The sequence below is a fragment of the Mytilus californianus genome, unplaced genomic scaffold (genome assembly GCF_021869535.1).
Source record: "Mytilus californianus isolate M0D057914Y unplaced genomic scaffold, xbMytCali1.0.p SCAF_1, whole genome shotgun sequence".
Taxonomy (NCBI): Eukaryota; Metazoa; Mollusca; class Bivalvia; order Mytilida; family Mytilidae; genus Mytilus; species Mytilus californianus.
The window spans coordinates 36,906,301-36,924,476 of record NW_026262581.1 but is presented as its reverse complement, the minus strand read 5'-3'; the positions used below and the strand labels follow the sequence as shown (position 1 = coordinate 36,924,476).

The window sequence follows — 18,176 nt, the reverse complement described above, 5'->3', positions numbered from 1 at the left end:
GCCAAAAAGGGGCCAAAAATAAGCATTTTCTAGTTTCCAGACAATAACTGTGGAACAGTGTATGGATCTCTCTGAAATTATACTACAAGTTTCCATACGACAAAGGGATGGTTAGGATTTGCTTTGAGGGGTTATGGCTCAAACCGTTTAAGAATTAGGGGCAAAAAAGGGGGAAAAACAAGGTTGTCCTGGTTAATGGACAAATACTTTAGTACAAAACATAATTTAAAGCAGTGTAAGGGAGATAAATCAAATACATCATTGAAATTATCTCCCTTACACTGCTTTTAAATTATGTATAAAGTAATGGTTAATGAACAATTAAGATAATTTAAAACAGTGTAAGGGAGGTAATCCAAATACAACGTTTTGGTTACTTCCCTTACACTGCTTTTAAATTATGTTTAAAGAAATGCATATTTATAAAGGAAGACCAGTAAAAATATCTGCAAATGTTGCATCTTTTTTTTTTTTACAAAAAAATCCATATGAAAGATTTGACACTATATTTTAAATTCTATTATAAAATAGATTAAGTTAGCACTATGGTAAATTTAAATGGGTAATTATGGTTTGGGGGAAAAAATGGGGGGGGGGGGGGGGGGTAAAAAGAAATTGGGGGGGGGGGTCAATTTTTTCTCATTTCAGATTTCAGAAATTAAAAAGAATTATTCTTCAAATATTATTTTTTTTTCAAATTTCAAATATTGAAAAATTTCAAGAAGTAATCTTTAATTACACAGTATGGCGCATTAGATTTGTAAAATCTTTGACCACATTTATTTATTTGTTATGCCGAATCTAACGATGTATTTAGATTTTTAATTTTGGATCCAGTTTTCAAATTGGTCTACATTAAGGTCCAAAGGGTCCAAAATTAAAATTTGTTTGATTTTAACAAAAATTGAATATATGGGGTTCTTTGATATGCTGAATCTAAACATGTATTTAGATTTTAGATTTTTGGCCAAGTTTTCAAGTTGGTCCAAATTGGGGTCCAAAATTAAACTTTGTTTGATTTCAACAAAAATTGAATATATGGGGTTCTTTGATTTGCTGAATCTAACCATGTATTTAGATTTTTTATTTGTGGACCCCGCTATCAAATTGGTTCATGTTGAGGTCAAAAGGGTCCAAAATTAAACTTTGTTTGATTTCATCAAAAATTGAATTATTGGGGTTCTTTGATATACCAAATCTAACCGTGTATTTAGATTTTTAATTTTGGGTCCCGTTTTTTAAATTGGTCTACATTAAGGTCCAAAGGGTCCAAAATTAAACTTAGTTTGATTTTAACAAAAATTGAATTCTTGGGGTTCTTTGATATGCTGAATCTAAACATGTGTTTAGATTTTTGATTATGGGCCCAGTTTTCAAGTTGGTCCAAGTTGGGGTCCAAAATTAAACTTTGTTTGATTTCAACAAAAATTGAATATATGGGGTTCTTTGATATGCTGAATCTAAACATGTATTTAGATTTTAGATTTTTGGCCCAGTTTTCAAGTTGGTCCAAACTGGGGTCCAAAATTAAACTTTGTTTGATTTCAACAAAAATTGAATATATGGGGTTCTTTGATATGCTGAATCTTACCATGTATTTAGATTTTTTATTTGTGGGCCCGCTATCAAATTGGTTCATATTGAGGTCAAAAGGGTCCAAAATTAAACTTTGTTTGATTTCATCAAAAATTTAATTATTGTGGTTCTTTGATATGCCAAATCTAACCGTGTATTTAGATTTTTAATTTTGGGTCCCGTTTTTTAAATTGGTCTACATTAAGGTCCAAAGGGTCCAAAATTAAACTTAGTTTGATTTTAACAAAAATTGAATTTTTGGGGTTCTTTGATATGCTGAATCTAAACATGTGTTTAGATTTTTGATTATTTAACCAGTTTACAAGTTGGTCCAAGTTGGGGTCCAACAAAATTAAACTTTGTTTGATTTCAACAAAAATTGAATATATGGGGTTCTTTGATATGCTGAATCTAAACATGTATTTAGATTTTAGATTTTTGGCCAAGTTTTCAAGTTGGTCCAAATTGGGGTCCAAAATTAAACTTTGTTTGATTTCAACAAAAATTGAATATATGGGGTTCTTTGATATGCTGAATCTTACCTTGTATTTAGATTTTTTATTTGTGGGCCCGCTATCAAATTGGTTCATATTGAGGTCAAAAGGGTCCAAAATCAAACTTTGTTTGATTTCATCAAAAATTGAATTATTGGGGTTCTTTGATATGCCAAATCTAACCGTGTTTTTAGATTTTTAATTTTGGGTCCCGTTTTTTAAATTGGTCTACATTAAGGTCCAAAGGGTCCAAAATTAAAGTTAGTTTGATTTTAACAAAAAATGAATTCTTGGGGTACTTTGATATGCTGAATCTAAACATGTGTTTAGATTTTTTATTATGGGACCAGTTTTCAAGTTTGTCCAAGTTGGGGTCCAAAATTAAACTTTGTTTGATTTCAACAAAAATTGAATATATGGGGTTCTTTGATATGCTGAATCTAACCATGTATTATGATTTTGGACATTGGACCATAATAGGTAAATTAAAAAAATTGAAGTTCTTAGACCACATTCTTTCTGTGTCAGAAACCTATGCTGTGTCAAATATTTAATCACAATCCAAATTCAGAGCTGTATCAAGCTTGAATGTTGTGTCCATACTTACCCCAACTGTTCAGGGTTCGACCTCTGCGGTCGTATCAAGCTGTGCCCAGCGAAGCATTTTATTGGTTATTATCTTGAATATTATTATAGATAGAGATAAACTGTAAACAGCAATAATGTTCAGCAAAGTAAGATCTACAAATAAGTTGTCATGACCAAAATTGTCAGTCGACCTCTTTAGGAGTTATTGCCCTTTATAGTCAATTTTTAACAATTTTTCGTAAATTTTTGTAATCTTTTACAAAAATCTTCTTCTCTGAAACTACTGAGACAAATTTAACCATATTTGGCCATAATCATTATTAGGGTATTTAGTCTAAAAAATTTGTCCGATGACCCCGCCTTCCAACCATCATGGCGGACTTGGTTAAAAATAAAACATAGGGGTAAAATGCAGTTTTTATACGACCGTAAAAATTTTGCGGTCGTATATTGGTATGACGTTGGCATCGTAGTCGTCGTCGTCTGAAGACACATTAGTTTTCACACTATAACTTTAGTTCAAGTGAATGGATCTCTATGAAATTTTACCATAAGGTTCAATACCACAAAAGGAAGGTTGGGATTTTGGGGGTTATGGTACCAACAGTTAAGGAATTAGGGGCCAAAAAGTGGCCAAAAATAAGCATTTTTGTAACTTCCAGACAATAACTTGTGTGTAAGTGTATGGATCTCTCTGACATTATACCACAAGGTTCCATATCACAAAGGGACGGCTGGAATTGATTTTGGGGGTAATTGCCTCAAAATTTTAGGAATTAGGGGCCAAAAAAGGGCCAAAAAACAAGAATTTTTCTAGTTTCATGACAATAACTTGTGTGTAAGTGTTTGGATATTTCTGAAATTGTTCTACAAGGTTCCATATCACAAAAGGAAAGCTGGAATTGAGTTTGGGGGTAATTGCCCGAAACATTTAGGAATTAGGGGCCAAAAAAGGGGCAAAAAACAAGCATTTTTCTAGTTTCAGGACAATAACTTGTGTGTAAGTGTATGGATCTTTCTGAAATTGTACTGCAAGGTTCCATATCACAAAGGGAAAGCTGGGTTTGAGTTTGGGGGTAATTAAGTCTCCCAAACGAAGTTTGGGAAGACTTATTGTTTTTGCTCAGTTCTTATTATTATTATTCTTCTTCTTCTTCTTCTTCTTCTTCTTCTTCTTCTTCTTCTTCTTCTTCTTCTTCTTCTTCTTCTTCTTCTTCTTCTTCTTCTTCTTCCGCCGCTTTTAAATTTGAACTTGTCCGCACCCGTTCTCCAAAACCGCTTGTCGAATTAACTTAGGGTTTCACAATATGTTAGACTAACATGTCTAGTGGTGCAATCAGGGTTTTGTTTTTGCAATGGGGTTTATAAAGGGGTACTTTGAGGGGCAAAAAGAAAAGAGGGTTTTACTATAGAACCCTATGGGATTTTATTTTTTTAAATTTTCAAATAATTATAAATTGAAAACCGTTCGTGATAGACACAAACTTTTTAATTGAAAATGTTCTAAATGATAAAGCCCATTAAATGAAATACAGGGTTAGTCCCCAGGGGTCACCCCCACCCCCTGCCATTTAAGAAAGTTCTAATACCTTGTAAGTGGTCAAGATCCCCACCCCTAAACCATATATATTCTGGTTTGTCATGCTAAGATGGTTTGAATGATATACAGGGTTAGTCCCCAGGGGTCATCCCCACCCCCTGTCATTTGAGAAAGTTCTAATATCTTGTAAATGGTCGAGATCCCCACCCCTAAACCATATATATTCTGGTTTGTCATGATAAAGCACATCAAATGTAATACAGGGTTAGTCCCCAGGGGTCACCCCCACCCCCTGCCATTTAAGAAAGTTCTAATATCTTCTAAGTTGTCAAGATCCCCACCCCTAAACCATATATATTCTCGTTTGTCATGCTAAGATGGTTTGAATGATATACAGGGTTAGTCGCCAGGGGTCATCCCAATCCCCTGCCATTTGAGAAAGTTCTAATATCTTGTAAATGGTCGAGATCCCCACCCCTAAACCATATATATTCTGGTTTGTCATGATAAAGCACATCAAATGAAATACAGGGTTAGTCCCCAGGGGTTACCCCCACCCCCTGCCATTTAAGAAAGTTCTAATATCTTGTAAGTGGTCAAGATCCCCACCCCTAAACCATATATATTCTGGTTTGTCATGCTGAGATGGTTTGAATGATATACAGGGTAAGTCCCCAGGGGTCATCCCGACACCCTGCCATTTGAGAAAGTTCTAATATCTTGTAAATGGTCGAGATCCCCACCCCTAAACCATATATATTCCTATTTGTCATGTCTCGAACATTTGAATGACGTATACGGTCAGTCCCCAGGGGTTCCCCCCACCCCCAATGTTCTAATATCTTGTAAATGGTTGAGATCGCCACCCCTAAACCATATATATTCCTGTTCGTCATGTAATGAACATTTGAATGACGTATAGGGCCAGTCCCCAGGGGTTCCTCCCCACCCCCAATATTCTAGTATCTTGTAAATGGTTGAGATCCCCACCCCTAAACCATATATATTCCTGTTCGTCATGCCAAGATGATTTGAATGATATACAAGGTTAGTCCCCAGGCATCACTAATGCATATAACTTTACTGGACCAAACCAATTTTCAATGGACGTTGCCCAATGTCAGGCGACCCTGGGAATTACGAATTATGGGAGCTTCGTTTGGGAGACTTCGTAACAGCATCCTGTTACAATCATTTCTTGTTGCCCTATACGTTTAGGAATTTGGGGGTAAAAAAGGGGCCAAAAAACACATTTTTAGCTCACCTGACCTGAAAGGTCAAGTGAGCTTTTCTCATCACTTTGCGTCCGTCGTCCTGCGTCCGTCGTCCGTCGTCCGTAAACTTTTACAAAAATCTTCTCCTCTGAAACTACTGGGCCAAATTTGACCAAACTTGGCCACAATCATCATTGGGGTATCTAGTTCAAAAAATGTGTCCGATGACCCCGTCAACCAACCAAGATGGCCGCCATGGCTAAAAATAGAACATAGGGGTAAAATGTAGATTTTGGCTTATATCTCTGAAACCAAAGCATTTAAAGCAAATCTGACTTGGGGTAAAATTGTTTATCAGGTCAAGATCTATCTGCCCTGAAATTTTCAGATGAATCGGACAACCCGATGTTGGGTTGCTGCCCTTGAATTGGTAATTTTAAGGAAATTTTGCCGTTTTTGGTTATTATCTTGAATATTATTATAGATAGAGATAAACTGTAAACAGCAATAATGTTCAGCAAAGTATGATCTACAAATAAGTCAACTTGACCAAAATGGTCAGTTGACCCCTTAAGGAGTTATTGCCCTTTATAGTCAATTTTTAACCATTTTTCGTAAATTTTTGTAATCTTTTACAAAAATCTTCTCCTCTGAAACTACTAAGACAAATTTAACCAAAATTGTCCACAATCATCATTAGGGTATCTAGTTTAAAAATGTGTCCGATGACCCTGCCCGCAAACCAAGATGGCCGACATGTCAAAAAAATAATACATAGGGTAAAATGCAGTTTTTGGCTCATATCTCTGAAACCAAAGCATTTAGAGCAAATCTGATGATATAAAATTGTTCATTAGGTCAAGATCTATCTGCCCTGAAATTTTCAGACCAATCAGGCAACATGTTGTTGGGTTGCTGCCCCTGAATTGGTAATTTTAAGAAAATTTTGCAGCTTTTGGTTATTATCTTGAATATTATTATAGATAGAGATAAACTGTAAACAGCAATAATGTACAGCAAAGTTAGATATACAAATAAGTCAACATGACCAAAATTGTCAATTGACCCCTTAAGGAGTTATTGCCCTTTATAGTCAATTTTTTACAATTTTCATAAATTTTGTAAATTTTTGTAAATTTTTACAAAATATTTTCCACTGTAACTACTGGGCCAAGTTCATTATAGATAGAGATAATAGTAAGAAGCAAGAATGTTCAGTAAAGTAAGATCTACAAACACATCACCATCACCAAAACACAATTTTGTCATGAATCCATCTGTGTCCATTGTTTAATATGCACATAGACCAAGGTGAGCGACACAGGCTCTTTAGAGCCTCTAGTTCTAGTTTCCAGACAATAACTTGTGTTCAAGTGTATGGATCTCTCTGAAATTGTACTGCAAGGTACCATACCACAAATGGAAGGCTGGGATTGAGTTTAGGGTGATGAATCATAAGGGGGTTCAAAAAATTTGGGGGGGGGGATTTTTTTTTTTTCTTTTTTTCCTTTTTTTTTTCTTATAAAATTTTCCATTTTAAGTTGGTTATTTCTGATTTATATTTCAAAGCAAATAATTATGATATGGTAGGAGATACACACCAAACAGGATGTGTAAATTATTATATAATAAGTATTGTGCAATAGCAAGAAATTTTCAATTGCACAGTATTGCACAATAGCAAGAAATCTTCAATTGCACAGTATTGCGCAATAGCAAGAAATCTTCAATTGCACAGTATTGCGCAATAGCAAGAAATATCCAATAGCACAATATTGCGCAATAGCAAGAAATTGTCAATTGTACAGTATTGCGCAATAGCAAGAAATATTTAATTGCACAGTATTGTGCAAAAGAAGATACTTCATATAAATTGCTTATTTCTTGACCAATTTCAATGGGGTTTTATTCTTGAATTCTTGGGGTTCTTTAATATGCTGAATCTAACCTTGTATTAAGTTTTTGGATTTTGGGCCCCGTTTTTAAATTGGTCCACATTGAGGTCCAAAGGGTCCAAAATTAAACTTTGTTTGATTTCATCAAAAATTGAATTATTGGGGTTCTTTGATATGCCGAATCTAATCGTGTATTTAGATTCTTATTTTTTGGTTCCGTTTTCAAATTGGTCTACATTAAGGTCCAAAGGGTCCAAAATTAAACTTAGTTTGATTTCAACAAAAATTGGATATATGGGGTTCTTTGATATGCTGAATCTAACCATGTATTTAGATTTTTGATTTTTGGGCCCCGTTATCAACTTTGTCCACATTGAGGTCAAAAGGGTCCAAAATTAAACTTTGTTTGATTTCATCAAAAATTGAATTCTTGGGGTTCTTTGATATTCTGAATCTAACCATGTATTTAGATTTTGGATATTGGACCATAATAGGTGAATGTCCAATTTAAAATTTTTAAGTTCTTAAAGAGGTCACATTCATTCTGTGTCAGAAACCTATGCTGTGTCAAATATTTAATCACAATCCAAATTCAGAGCTGTATCAAGCTTGAATGTTGTGTCCATACTTGCCCCAACTGTTCAGGGTTCAACCTCTGCGGTCGTATCAAGATGCGCCCTGCGGAGCTTTTTATTGGTTTATATCTCTGAAACTAAAGCATTTAGAGCCAATCTGACAGGTGGCAAAAATGTTCATCAGATTTAGATTTATCTGCCCTGAAATTTTCAGACGAATCCGACAACCCGTTGTTGGGTTGCTGCCCCTGAGTTAGTAATTTTACAGAAATTTTATAGTTTTTTGTTATTATCTTAGATATCATTATAATATCTAATATCTAATATTATTAATTATGATTTTAACCTTATTATACCAAACGCAACGAGTTGCGGAGGGAATAATGTTTTTGACCCGTCCGTCTGTCCGTCCATCTGTCCATCAGTCAGTCAGTCCTGTTTCTTGTCATCGCAACTCCTCTCAAACCACACAACAGAATTTCATGAAACCTTTTCAGATAATAAGGAGATACTATGTAGATGTGCATATCGACAGGAAATTTCGATTCAATTTTTTTTCTAGGAGTTATTCCCCTTTGAACTTATTTGCTTCAATATACTACTGCAACAGTTTGTCATCACAACTCCTCTGAAACCAGACAACAGAATTTTATGAAACCTTTTTAGATAATAAGGACATACTATGCAGATGTGCATATCGACAGGAAATTACGATTCAATTTTTTTTCTAGGAGTTACGCCCCTTTGAACTTATTTGCTTCATTATACTACTGCAACAGTTTGTCATCGCAACTCCTTTGAAACCACACAACAGAATTTCATGAAACATTTTTAGATAATAAGGACATACTATGTAGATGTGCATATCGACAGGAAATTACGATTCAATTTTTTTTCTAGGAGTTATGCCCCTTTGAACTTATTTGCTTCAATATACTACTGCAACAGTTTGTCATTCTAACTCCTCTGAAACCACACAACAGAATTTCATGAAACCTTTTTAGATAATAAGGACATACTATGCAGATTTGCATATCGACAGGAAATTACGATTCAATTTATTTTCTAGGAGTTATGCCCCTTTGAACTTATTTGCTTCAATATACTACTGCAACAGTTTGTCATCTCTACTCTTCTGAAACCACACAACAGAATTTCATGAAAATTTGTAGATAATAAGGACATACTACGTAGATTTGCATATCGACAGGAAATTATTATTCAATTTTTTTTTCTTATACAATTTTTTTTTCTTACTGTTATTTTATTTCTCCAGTGACAATGTGAGGATGTGGGGTATGTGAGCACGCTCGCTAAGGTTCTTTAATTTTACATGATTTCCAAAGCATCAGTAAATACAGGTGAGCGACACAGGCTCTTGAGAGCCTCTAGTTATATGATCTTATCAAAATGTCTTTGTATTTAGAATGGAGAAGACTCAGATGGAGGTAGAAATGGAGGTAGAGAATCCTGATGGGACAGCTGCATCAGAACCTATCGTTACAATAGAAGAAGTAGAGGAGGTGGTCCTGGTCTGGGAAGATGCTGATCATCATCAAAAACAAAAGAGCATTGAAGAGTTGGCTAAGTGTGTTACAGAACATCGTCATATGGCTGGCCTAGATTCATTAGAGGATGCTGGTATAATAGAATATTATAGGTGAGACAGGTCATGTATTTATAGTTAAGGTTGATCATTGCAATGTTATATGAAAGTTGTTGAAATATTGGTCTAAGATTTGATTTGAATAAAACATAAGCAATCAGCTAATCAAGAAAAAGGAGGGCAATCAATTTCATTTAATTTTATGAACATTTAAGCATACCTCAAAATCAATTTTGATCATAAGATTTTTTCTGAAAAGAATTAAAGCAGAGTTGATAAAACATGCATATGAAAATTGTTATAGGAATGTTTGATCAAAATTAAAGTTGAGTAAACTACAGTTATTGTGGTTTAGTTAACCCTTACCATGAGGTGACCGTCATATGAGGGGATTACCCAAACTACATTAATTTCGAAGTTGATGCATGTTCTCTCAACCTGAGGCTATTTATTGTCATGTTTCTCATGTTTAAGGTTCATTTTCAGCTCAAATACGAATTTGGAAAATTGAAATCGAATAAAACTGGTTTTTCTGGAGGGGTGGGCTTCCCTTCGGTGTCAGACAGACCCAGTTCAGAGGCCTAAAACTTTAAAAATAAGTGTAAACCTGCAGGAATATAACTACTGATTGTGTTTGTTATTGAAATCCACGTAGTGAACAATTACTTCCGGTTGCAGGTCCAGTTGAAGCCAAAAATAAGGAAAAATCGAGAAATTTTGGATTTTTGGTGCAAATGACCTTCTTTAGAGTAGACTGCTGTACCAAGATCAGTTTGACTCCAACCTAGGCTTTGTTGTGATTAATGTGTTTCTGGTCAAGAAATAGGACGAAAAATCGTCAAAATTGACGCTTTTTGCACCTGATGACCAACTTTGGGGCTAATTCCCACCCACCCCTGCCTCCTCAGCCTGACCACCCAACCTCGTGATCCCCTATCTTAGATTTAAAGGAATGAATATGCATCAGCAGCATGGTAAAGCTCATTTGCATGTAATTTGCATATTTTTGCAAATAAACGAAAGTTAGACATTTTCTGAAAACAATTCAGCATGGTAAATAAACTCATCATAGATACCAGGATTGAAATTTTGTATTTGTGCCAGACGCGCGTTTCATCTACAAAAGACTCATCAGTGACGCTCCAATGAAAAAAAGTTAAAAAGGCCAAATAAAGTACGAAGTTGAAGAGCATTGAGGACCAAAAATTCCTAAAAGTTTTGCCAAATACAGCTAAGTGTTAAGGCCCATGGTGGTAGAAATCATTTTTTTTCCAGTTTTAGCTCCAGTTTGGATGTTTTTTCATCTTATTTGGGGTCAGAATGGGTTATCAAGGCCTCCAGATACACTGGTTTGCTCAAAAACAATTTTATATTTATTTTTATTTTTGTTGTTAATTAACCCTTACCGTGCGGTGACCGTCATATGACGAGATTACCCAAACTACCGTTATTTGGCTCCAATGGCTCTCCATACTTTTAGAGGTCAACTTTATGACATTAATTTCGAAGTTGATGCATGTTTCCTCAACCTCAGGCTATTTATTGTCATGTTTCTCGAATTTGGAAAATTGAAATCGAATAAAACTGGTTTTTCTGGAGGGGTGGGCTTCCCTTCGGTGTCAGACAGACCCAGTTCAGAGGCCTAAAACTTTAAAAATAAGTGTAAACCTGCAGGAATATAACTACTGATCGTGTTTGTTATTGAAATCCACGTAGTGAACAATTACTTCCGGTTGCAGGTCCAGTTGAAGCCAAAAATAAGGAAAAATCGAGAAATTTTGGATTTTTGGTGCAAATGACCTTCTTTAGAGTAGACTGCTGTACCAAGATCAGTTTGACTCCAACCTAGGCTTTGTTGTGATTAATGTGTTTCTGGTCAAGAAATAGGACGAAAAATCGTCAAAATTGACGCTTTTTGCACCTGATGACCAACTTTCGGGCTAATTCCCACCCACCCCTGCCTCCTCAGCCTGACCACCCAACCTCGTGATCCCCTATCTTAGATTTAAAGGAATCAATATGCATCAGCAGCAGAGTAAAGCTCATTTGCATGTAATTTGCATATTTTTGCAAATAAACGAAAGTTAGACATTTTCTGAAAACAATTCAGCATGGTAAATAAACTCATCATAGATACCAGGATTGAAATTTTGTATTTGTGCCAGACGCGCGTTTCATCTACAAAAGACTCATCAGTGACGCTCCAATGAAAAAAAGTTAAAAAGGCCAAATAAATGTTGAAGAGCATTGAGGACCAAAAATTCCTAAAAGTTTTGCCAAATACAGCTAAGTGTTAAGGCCCATGGTGGTAGAAATCAAAATTTTTCCAGTTTTAGCTCCAATTTGGATGTTTTTTCATCTTATTTGGGGTCAGAAAGAGTTATCAAGGCCTCCAGATACACTGGTTTGCTCAAAAACAATTTTATATTTATTTTTATTTTTGTTGTTAATTGACCCTTACCATGCGGTGACCGTCATATGACGGGATTACCCAAACTACCGTTATTTGGCTCCAATGGCTCTCCATACTTTTAGAGGTCAACTTTACGACATTTATTTCGAAGTTGATGCATGTTTCCTCAACCTGAGGCTATTTATTGTCATGTTTCTCATGTTTAAGGTGCATTTTCAGCTCAAATATGAATTTGGAAAATTGAAATCGAACAAAACTGGTTTTTCTGAAGGGGTGGGCTCCACTTAGTGAATGACTACTTCCAGTTGCAGGTCCAGATAGATGAAGCCAAAAATCGGGAAAATTCGAGAAATTCCAGATTTTTGTTCAAATGACCTTCTCAGATTGCTGTACCAAGATCAATTTGACTCCGACCAAGGCTTTGTTGTGATTAATGTGTTCACTGGGGTCCACTCTACATGCAGACTACAGTAAGACACATATATCAGCATCCCTCTGTCTTCCTGGTCAAGAAATAGGACGAAAAATCATCCAAATTGAAGCTTTTTGCACCTGATGACCAACTTTGGGGCTAATGTCTCCCTTTTGACAATATATTTTAATAGTATTTCTTCTTTTTCTTGTAGTTCTTGTTCTCATACAAGTTCTCATGAAACGTTTTATCAAGAAAATATAAAATAAACGTATTATAGTTTTGTTTTTTGCACATCTTCTGACCAAAAAAGCATGAAAATAAAAAAAATTGAAAATTTGAAAATTTGAATTTTGAAAATAACAATAATAAACCTTTGTGGCTGACAAAAATGATATATGGAAAAACCTATGTCCTATGTAAAGACAATCAAACAATCACATGACATAAACTTGATTGAAATCCAGTTTTGTTTGCTGGTCTAGTGCATCACATTTGCGTGCATTACAGTTACGTTTGCGCGCATTCATTTTCAAGGTTAATTTTACTTATTTATTCATTCATTTATTAATTGGATTATCTTCTGTTGATCCAAGTCCCCTGCTCACCAATGAGGAGGTGGACGTGGGTTTCCAGCAGAATAAGTCCGTTTTATTTTGCACAAGAACAGGACGCAAATATATACAGATTAAAATGTAAAAACATAGCAAAACTGTACAGTAAAAGTACGAATTTTACATGTTGGTACTAGCTGAGTATTTGAACCCCACTGCTTCTTTAATAAAATGAATTCTGCCAACTTCTGCATTCTTGTATTTTTAGAATCATTCCATCAGATACTCTGTTTTTACTTTCTTACTTCTACTTACAACTGCTTGTGTATCAAGCATCTTTAGATTGGAAACAGAATTCTATTCACTTTTAATGTTCGCAATATAGTAACATGTATGTCTAAAGCGATTACTGATTATGGGATTTCTCATGATCTCTTAAATATATTTTAAGAATTCAATATGAAAATTATATGATATAAAGTGATAAATATGTTCAAAATTAATAACTATCATTATATTAATTATGAATTATCTTTATATTTAACTGTTAAATGAATGTGTGCAGATGTAATAAAAAGCTGCATGCAAATGTAAAACATTTTAATCCCTAAATATGCGCAAATGTAATGCACCCTGCTGGTTGGTTAAGGTAATTTTGATATTTGAATATACAGTCACCTGGTAAAATGAAACGGACATTCAAAGCATATGTATGTTGTTATACGACCGCAAAAATTGAAAATTTTTTGGTCGTATATTGGTATGACGTTGGCGTCGTCGTCGTCGTCATCATCGTCCGGCGTCGTCCGAAGACACATTGGTTTTCGCACTCTAACTTTAGTTTAAGTGAATGGATCTCCATGAAATTTTACCATAAGGTTCAATACCACGAAAGGAAGGTGGGGATTGATTTTGGGGGTTATGGTACCAACAGTTAAGGAATTAGGGGCCAAAAAGGGGCCAAAAATAAGCATTTTTGTAACTTCAAGACAATAACTTGTGTGTAAGTGTATGGATCTCTCTGACATTGTACCACAAGGTTCCATATCACAAAGGGAAGGCTGTAATTGATTTTGGGGGTAATTGCCTCAAAATTTTAGGAATTAGGGGCCAAAAAAGGGGCAAAAAACAAGCATTTTTCTAGTTTCATTACAATAACTTGTGTGTAAGTGTTTGGATATTTCTGAAATTGTACTACTAGGTTCCATATCACAAAGGGAAAGCTGGAATTGAGTTTGGGGGTAATTGCCCGAAACGTTTAGGAATTGGGGGCCAAAAAGGGGCCAAAAATAAGCATTTTTCTAGTTTCCAGACAATAACTTGTGTTCAAGTGTATGGATCTCTCTGAAATTGTACTGCAAGGTACCATACCACAAAGGGAAGGCTGGGATTGAGTTTGGGGGTGATGAATCATAAGGGGGTTCAAAAAATTTGGGGGGGGGGAATTTTTTTTTTTTCTTTTTTTTTCTTTTTTTCCTTTTTATTTTTCTTTTAAAATTTTCCATTTTAAGTTGGTTATTTCTGATTAATCTTTAAAAGCAAATAATAATGATATGGTAGGAGATACACACCAAACAGGATGTGTAAATTATTATATAATAAGTATTGTGCAATAGCAAGAAATTTTCAATTGCACAGTATTGCACAATTGCAAGAAATCTTCAATTGCACAGTATTGCGCAATAGCAAGAAATCTTCAATTGCACAGTATTGCGCAATAGCAAGAAATATCCAATAGCACAATATTGCGCAATAGCAAGAAATTGTCAATTGTACAGTATTGCACAATAGCAAGAAATATTCAATTGCACAGTATTGTGCAAAAGAAGATACTTCGTATAAATTGCTTATTTCTTGATCAATTTCAATGGGGTTTTATTCTTGAATTCTTGGGGTTCTTTAATATGCTGAATCTAACCGTGTATTAAGTTTTTGGATTTTGGGCCCCGTTTTTAAATTGGTCCACATTGAGGTCCAAAGGGTCCAAAATTAAACTTTGTTTGATTTCATCAAAAATTGAATTATTGGGGTTCTTTGATATGCCGAATCTTACCGTGTAATTAGATTCTTAATTTTTGGTTCCGTTTTCAAATTGGTCTACATTAAGGTCAAAAGGGTCCAAAATTAAACTTAGTTTGATTTTAACAAAAATTGAATTTTTAGGGTACTTTGATATGCTGAATCTAAACATGTATTTAGATTTTTGATTATGGGCCCAGTTTTCAAGTTGGTCCAAATCGGGGTCCAAAATTAAACTTTGTTTGATTTCAACAAAAATTGAACATATGGGGTTCTTTGATATGCTGAATCTAACCATGTATTTAGATTTTTGATTTTTGGGCCCCGTTATCAACTTTGTCCACATTGAGGTCAAAAGGGTCCAAAATTAAACTTTGTTTGATTTCATCAAAAATTGAATTCTTGGGGTTCTTTGATATGCTGAATCTAACCATGTATTTAGATTTTTTATTTGTGGACCCGCCATCAAATTGGTTCATATTGAGGTCAAAAGGGTCCAAAATTAAACTTTGTTTGATTTCATCAAAAATTGAATTATTGGGGTTCTTTGATATGCCAAATCTAACCGTGTATTTAGATTTTTAATTTTGGGTCCCGTTTTTAAATTGGTCTACATTAAGGTCCAAAGGGTCCAAAATTAAACTAAGTTTGATTTTAACAAAAATTGAATTCTTGGGGTTCTTTGATATGCTGAATCTAAACATGTGTTTAGATTTTTGATTATGGGCCCAGTTTTCAAGTTGGTCCAAGTTGGGGTCCAAAATTAAACTTTGTTTGATTTCAACAAAAATTGAATATATGGGGTTCTTTGATATGCTGAATCTAAACATGTATTTAGATTTTAGATTTTTGGCCCAGTTTTCAAGTTGGTCCAAATTGGGGTCCAAAATTAAACTTTGTTTGATTTCAACAAAAATTGAATATATGGGGTTCTTTGATATGCTGAATCTAACCATGTATTTAGATTTTTTATTTGTGGGCCCGCTATCAAATTGGTTCATATTGAGGTCAAAAGGGTCCAAAATTAAACTTTGTTTGATTTCATCAAAAATTTAATTATTGGGGTTCTTTGATATGCCAAATCTAACCGTGTTTTTAGATTTTTAATTTTGGGTCCCGTTTTTTAAATTGGTCTACATTAAGGTCCAAAGGGTCCAAAATTAAACTTAGTTTGATTTTAACAAAAATTGAATTCTTGGGGTACTTTGATATGCTGAATCTAAACATGTGTTTAGATATTTGATTATGGGACCAGTTTTCAAGTTTGTTCAAGTTGGGGTCCAAAATTAAACTTTGTTTGATTTCAACAAAAATTGAATATATGGGGTTCTTTGATATGCTGAATCTAACCATGTATTTTGATTTTGGACATTGGACCATAATAGGTAAATTAAAAAAATTGAAGTTCTTAGACCACATTCTTTCTGTGTCAGAACCTATGCTGTGTCAAATATTTAATCACAATCCAAATTCAGAGCTGTATCAAGCTTGAATGTTGTGTCCATACTTGCCCCAACTGTTCAGGGTTCGACCTCTGCGGTCGTATCAAGCTGCGCCCAGCGAAGCATTTTATTTTTGTTTGAATTGGAAGGCGGTTAGACTACTTACACTTACCGGTACTCTATCAAGATTTTAACACTTCAAAAAAAGACTTAACACAGAACCTAATTTGTAACTTTTCTGATAATAGACCAGAAATTATGAAATTAACAGGCAGAGTTGTATATATACTAACTAGCATACAATAAGAAAAAAAATGTTGATATTAAAAATGGAATTACAAGAATTTTTTCAGCAAATATATAGAAGTCAAATGGATAATACCAAAATGTTTTAATAAAAATATATCGAAACAGTAAAAATTCCCATCAATTTACAATTAAGAAACTCTTATTTACCATGAAAATACCTTTCCAGCACTAGAATGCATTTATTGTAAATTTCCTTTTATAAATACTATAGATAATTGTTATTGCTTTGCCAACATTTGTAAATATCTCCAAAATTTTTATGTTTTAGTCCACTTGGACAGTTCCACTTAGTTATTACTATTTTTATGCATTGATTGCTTTGCAATCATTTGTAAATATCTTGATATGAAATAAATTGTTCATGGTAAAAGATTGATTATTAGAATAACTAGTTATTGTCTGTTTATGGCTTTAAGTTAGTGTTACTATAGAAACAGAAGCTGATGTAAATAAACATAGCAATACAGTTAAATATGTTATCATTGGCAGTTAAAGAACATTATAAGAGAGATTTTGAAGATATCAAATTAAGGGTGATATGTTTCATGGGGGAGATTCAATTGAGGGAGAGGTTTAATATGCATATCTGTCAACCTATGAAAATGAAAATGTAGGTCATGACCTGCATTGAAGAATAAAATCTCAGGTCATTACGCATACAAACTTTTTTCCAGCTGAATTTAAGTATTTAGGGGACATTTTTTTATATTTTAAAACATACAACTTCCAAAACATGCGCCAATGGTTAAGTATTAACTGAAAATAATTTTAAACTATTATTATTGCAATGCACTTCTGGCTATGATAGATTAATGTTTAACACTTTAGTCACAAGAAGCTCAGTGTGCATCTATCTGTACAGTTTTATACATTATTTCAAGAGTGGTTGATATTAGAGTATAATAAAAAAAAAGTTAAACATTTAAAGGAAGTACAATGTAGAGATGAAAAAAGTACTTTTCAACTATTTATTTTCTAATTGTTCTAAGGTAGAAAAATAATGAAAAGTAATATTCTAATATGTATTTGCATTCAATTTGTTTTAGATTTAACCTTTTTACAATAATGAACATAAATTTAAGGAGTATATTGTGAAAGGTGACAAAAAAGGGGAAGTAACTCAAATTTTTTGTGAAACATCTTTGAAGTACACAAATTATTTTTGACCTAAAGCTAAGGTAATTGGTGTTAATTAACAGTGTGTTTGACACCAAAGCTGTCAAGTGAAGCCATGCACTGAAATGGGTCACCTAATTTGAGTTTACACATCTAGTTGAACTTCTTGTCCAGGAAGAATTACGAATTTGCCGATATTTCAAAGGAAAATCACTTATGAAATCAGTCTGAAGGCTTAAGAATCTGAGTGAAAACGGGTCATTTTCGAAATTCCTGGGTTATTTAACGACCCGGCGGGTATTTAAAAAATCTCTGGTGAGGGGTGAAAATCTCGGGTCACACCCGCAGGATACAGGTCAGTTGACAGGTATGAATATATATTCTTCTTTTGACACACTATAAAAATAAGGAGACGTGGAATGAT

The 18,176-nt window shown here is 34.1% G+C and overlaps 1 protein-coding gene and 2 long non-coding RNA genes across 5 annotated transcripts in view; 1 reads left to right on the top strand and 2 right to left on the bottom strand.

Annotated features, from left to right (window-relative positions):
• Nucleotides 1-18,176, top strand: part of LOC127701548 (inositol 1,4,5-trisphosphate receptor type 1-like) — a 405,533-nt gene that overhangs the window by 115,378 nt on the left and 271,979 nt on the right. For all 3 annotated transcript variants that reach the window (XM_052205488.1, XM_052205479.1, XM_052205470.1), the window contains one exon: nucleotides 9,308-9,541. In XM_052205488.1, the coding sequence (XP_052061448.1) occupies nucleotides 9,308-9,541 (234 nt within the window). The remainder of the gene's footprint in view (nucleotides 1-9,307; nucleotides 9,542-18,176) is intronic.
• The window catches only part of LOC127703865 (uncharacterized), a 121,063-nt gene that overhangs the window by 78,444 nt on the left and 24,443 nt on the right, over nucleotides 1-18,176 (bottom strand). The window lies entirely within an intron of this gene.
• LOC127703832 (uncharacterized) lies at nucleotides 1,010-16,468 on the bottom strand. The gene is made up of 2 exons (XR_007983071.1): nucleotides 15,839-16,468; nucleotides 1,010-2,117 (listed from the first exon to the last, which is right to left on the bottom strand). It is a non-coding gene; the product is annotated as an uncharacterized LOC127703832 (long non-coding RNA).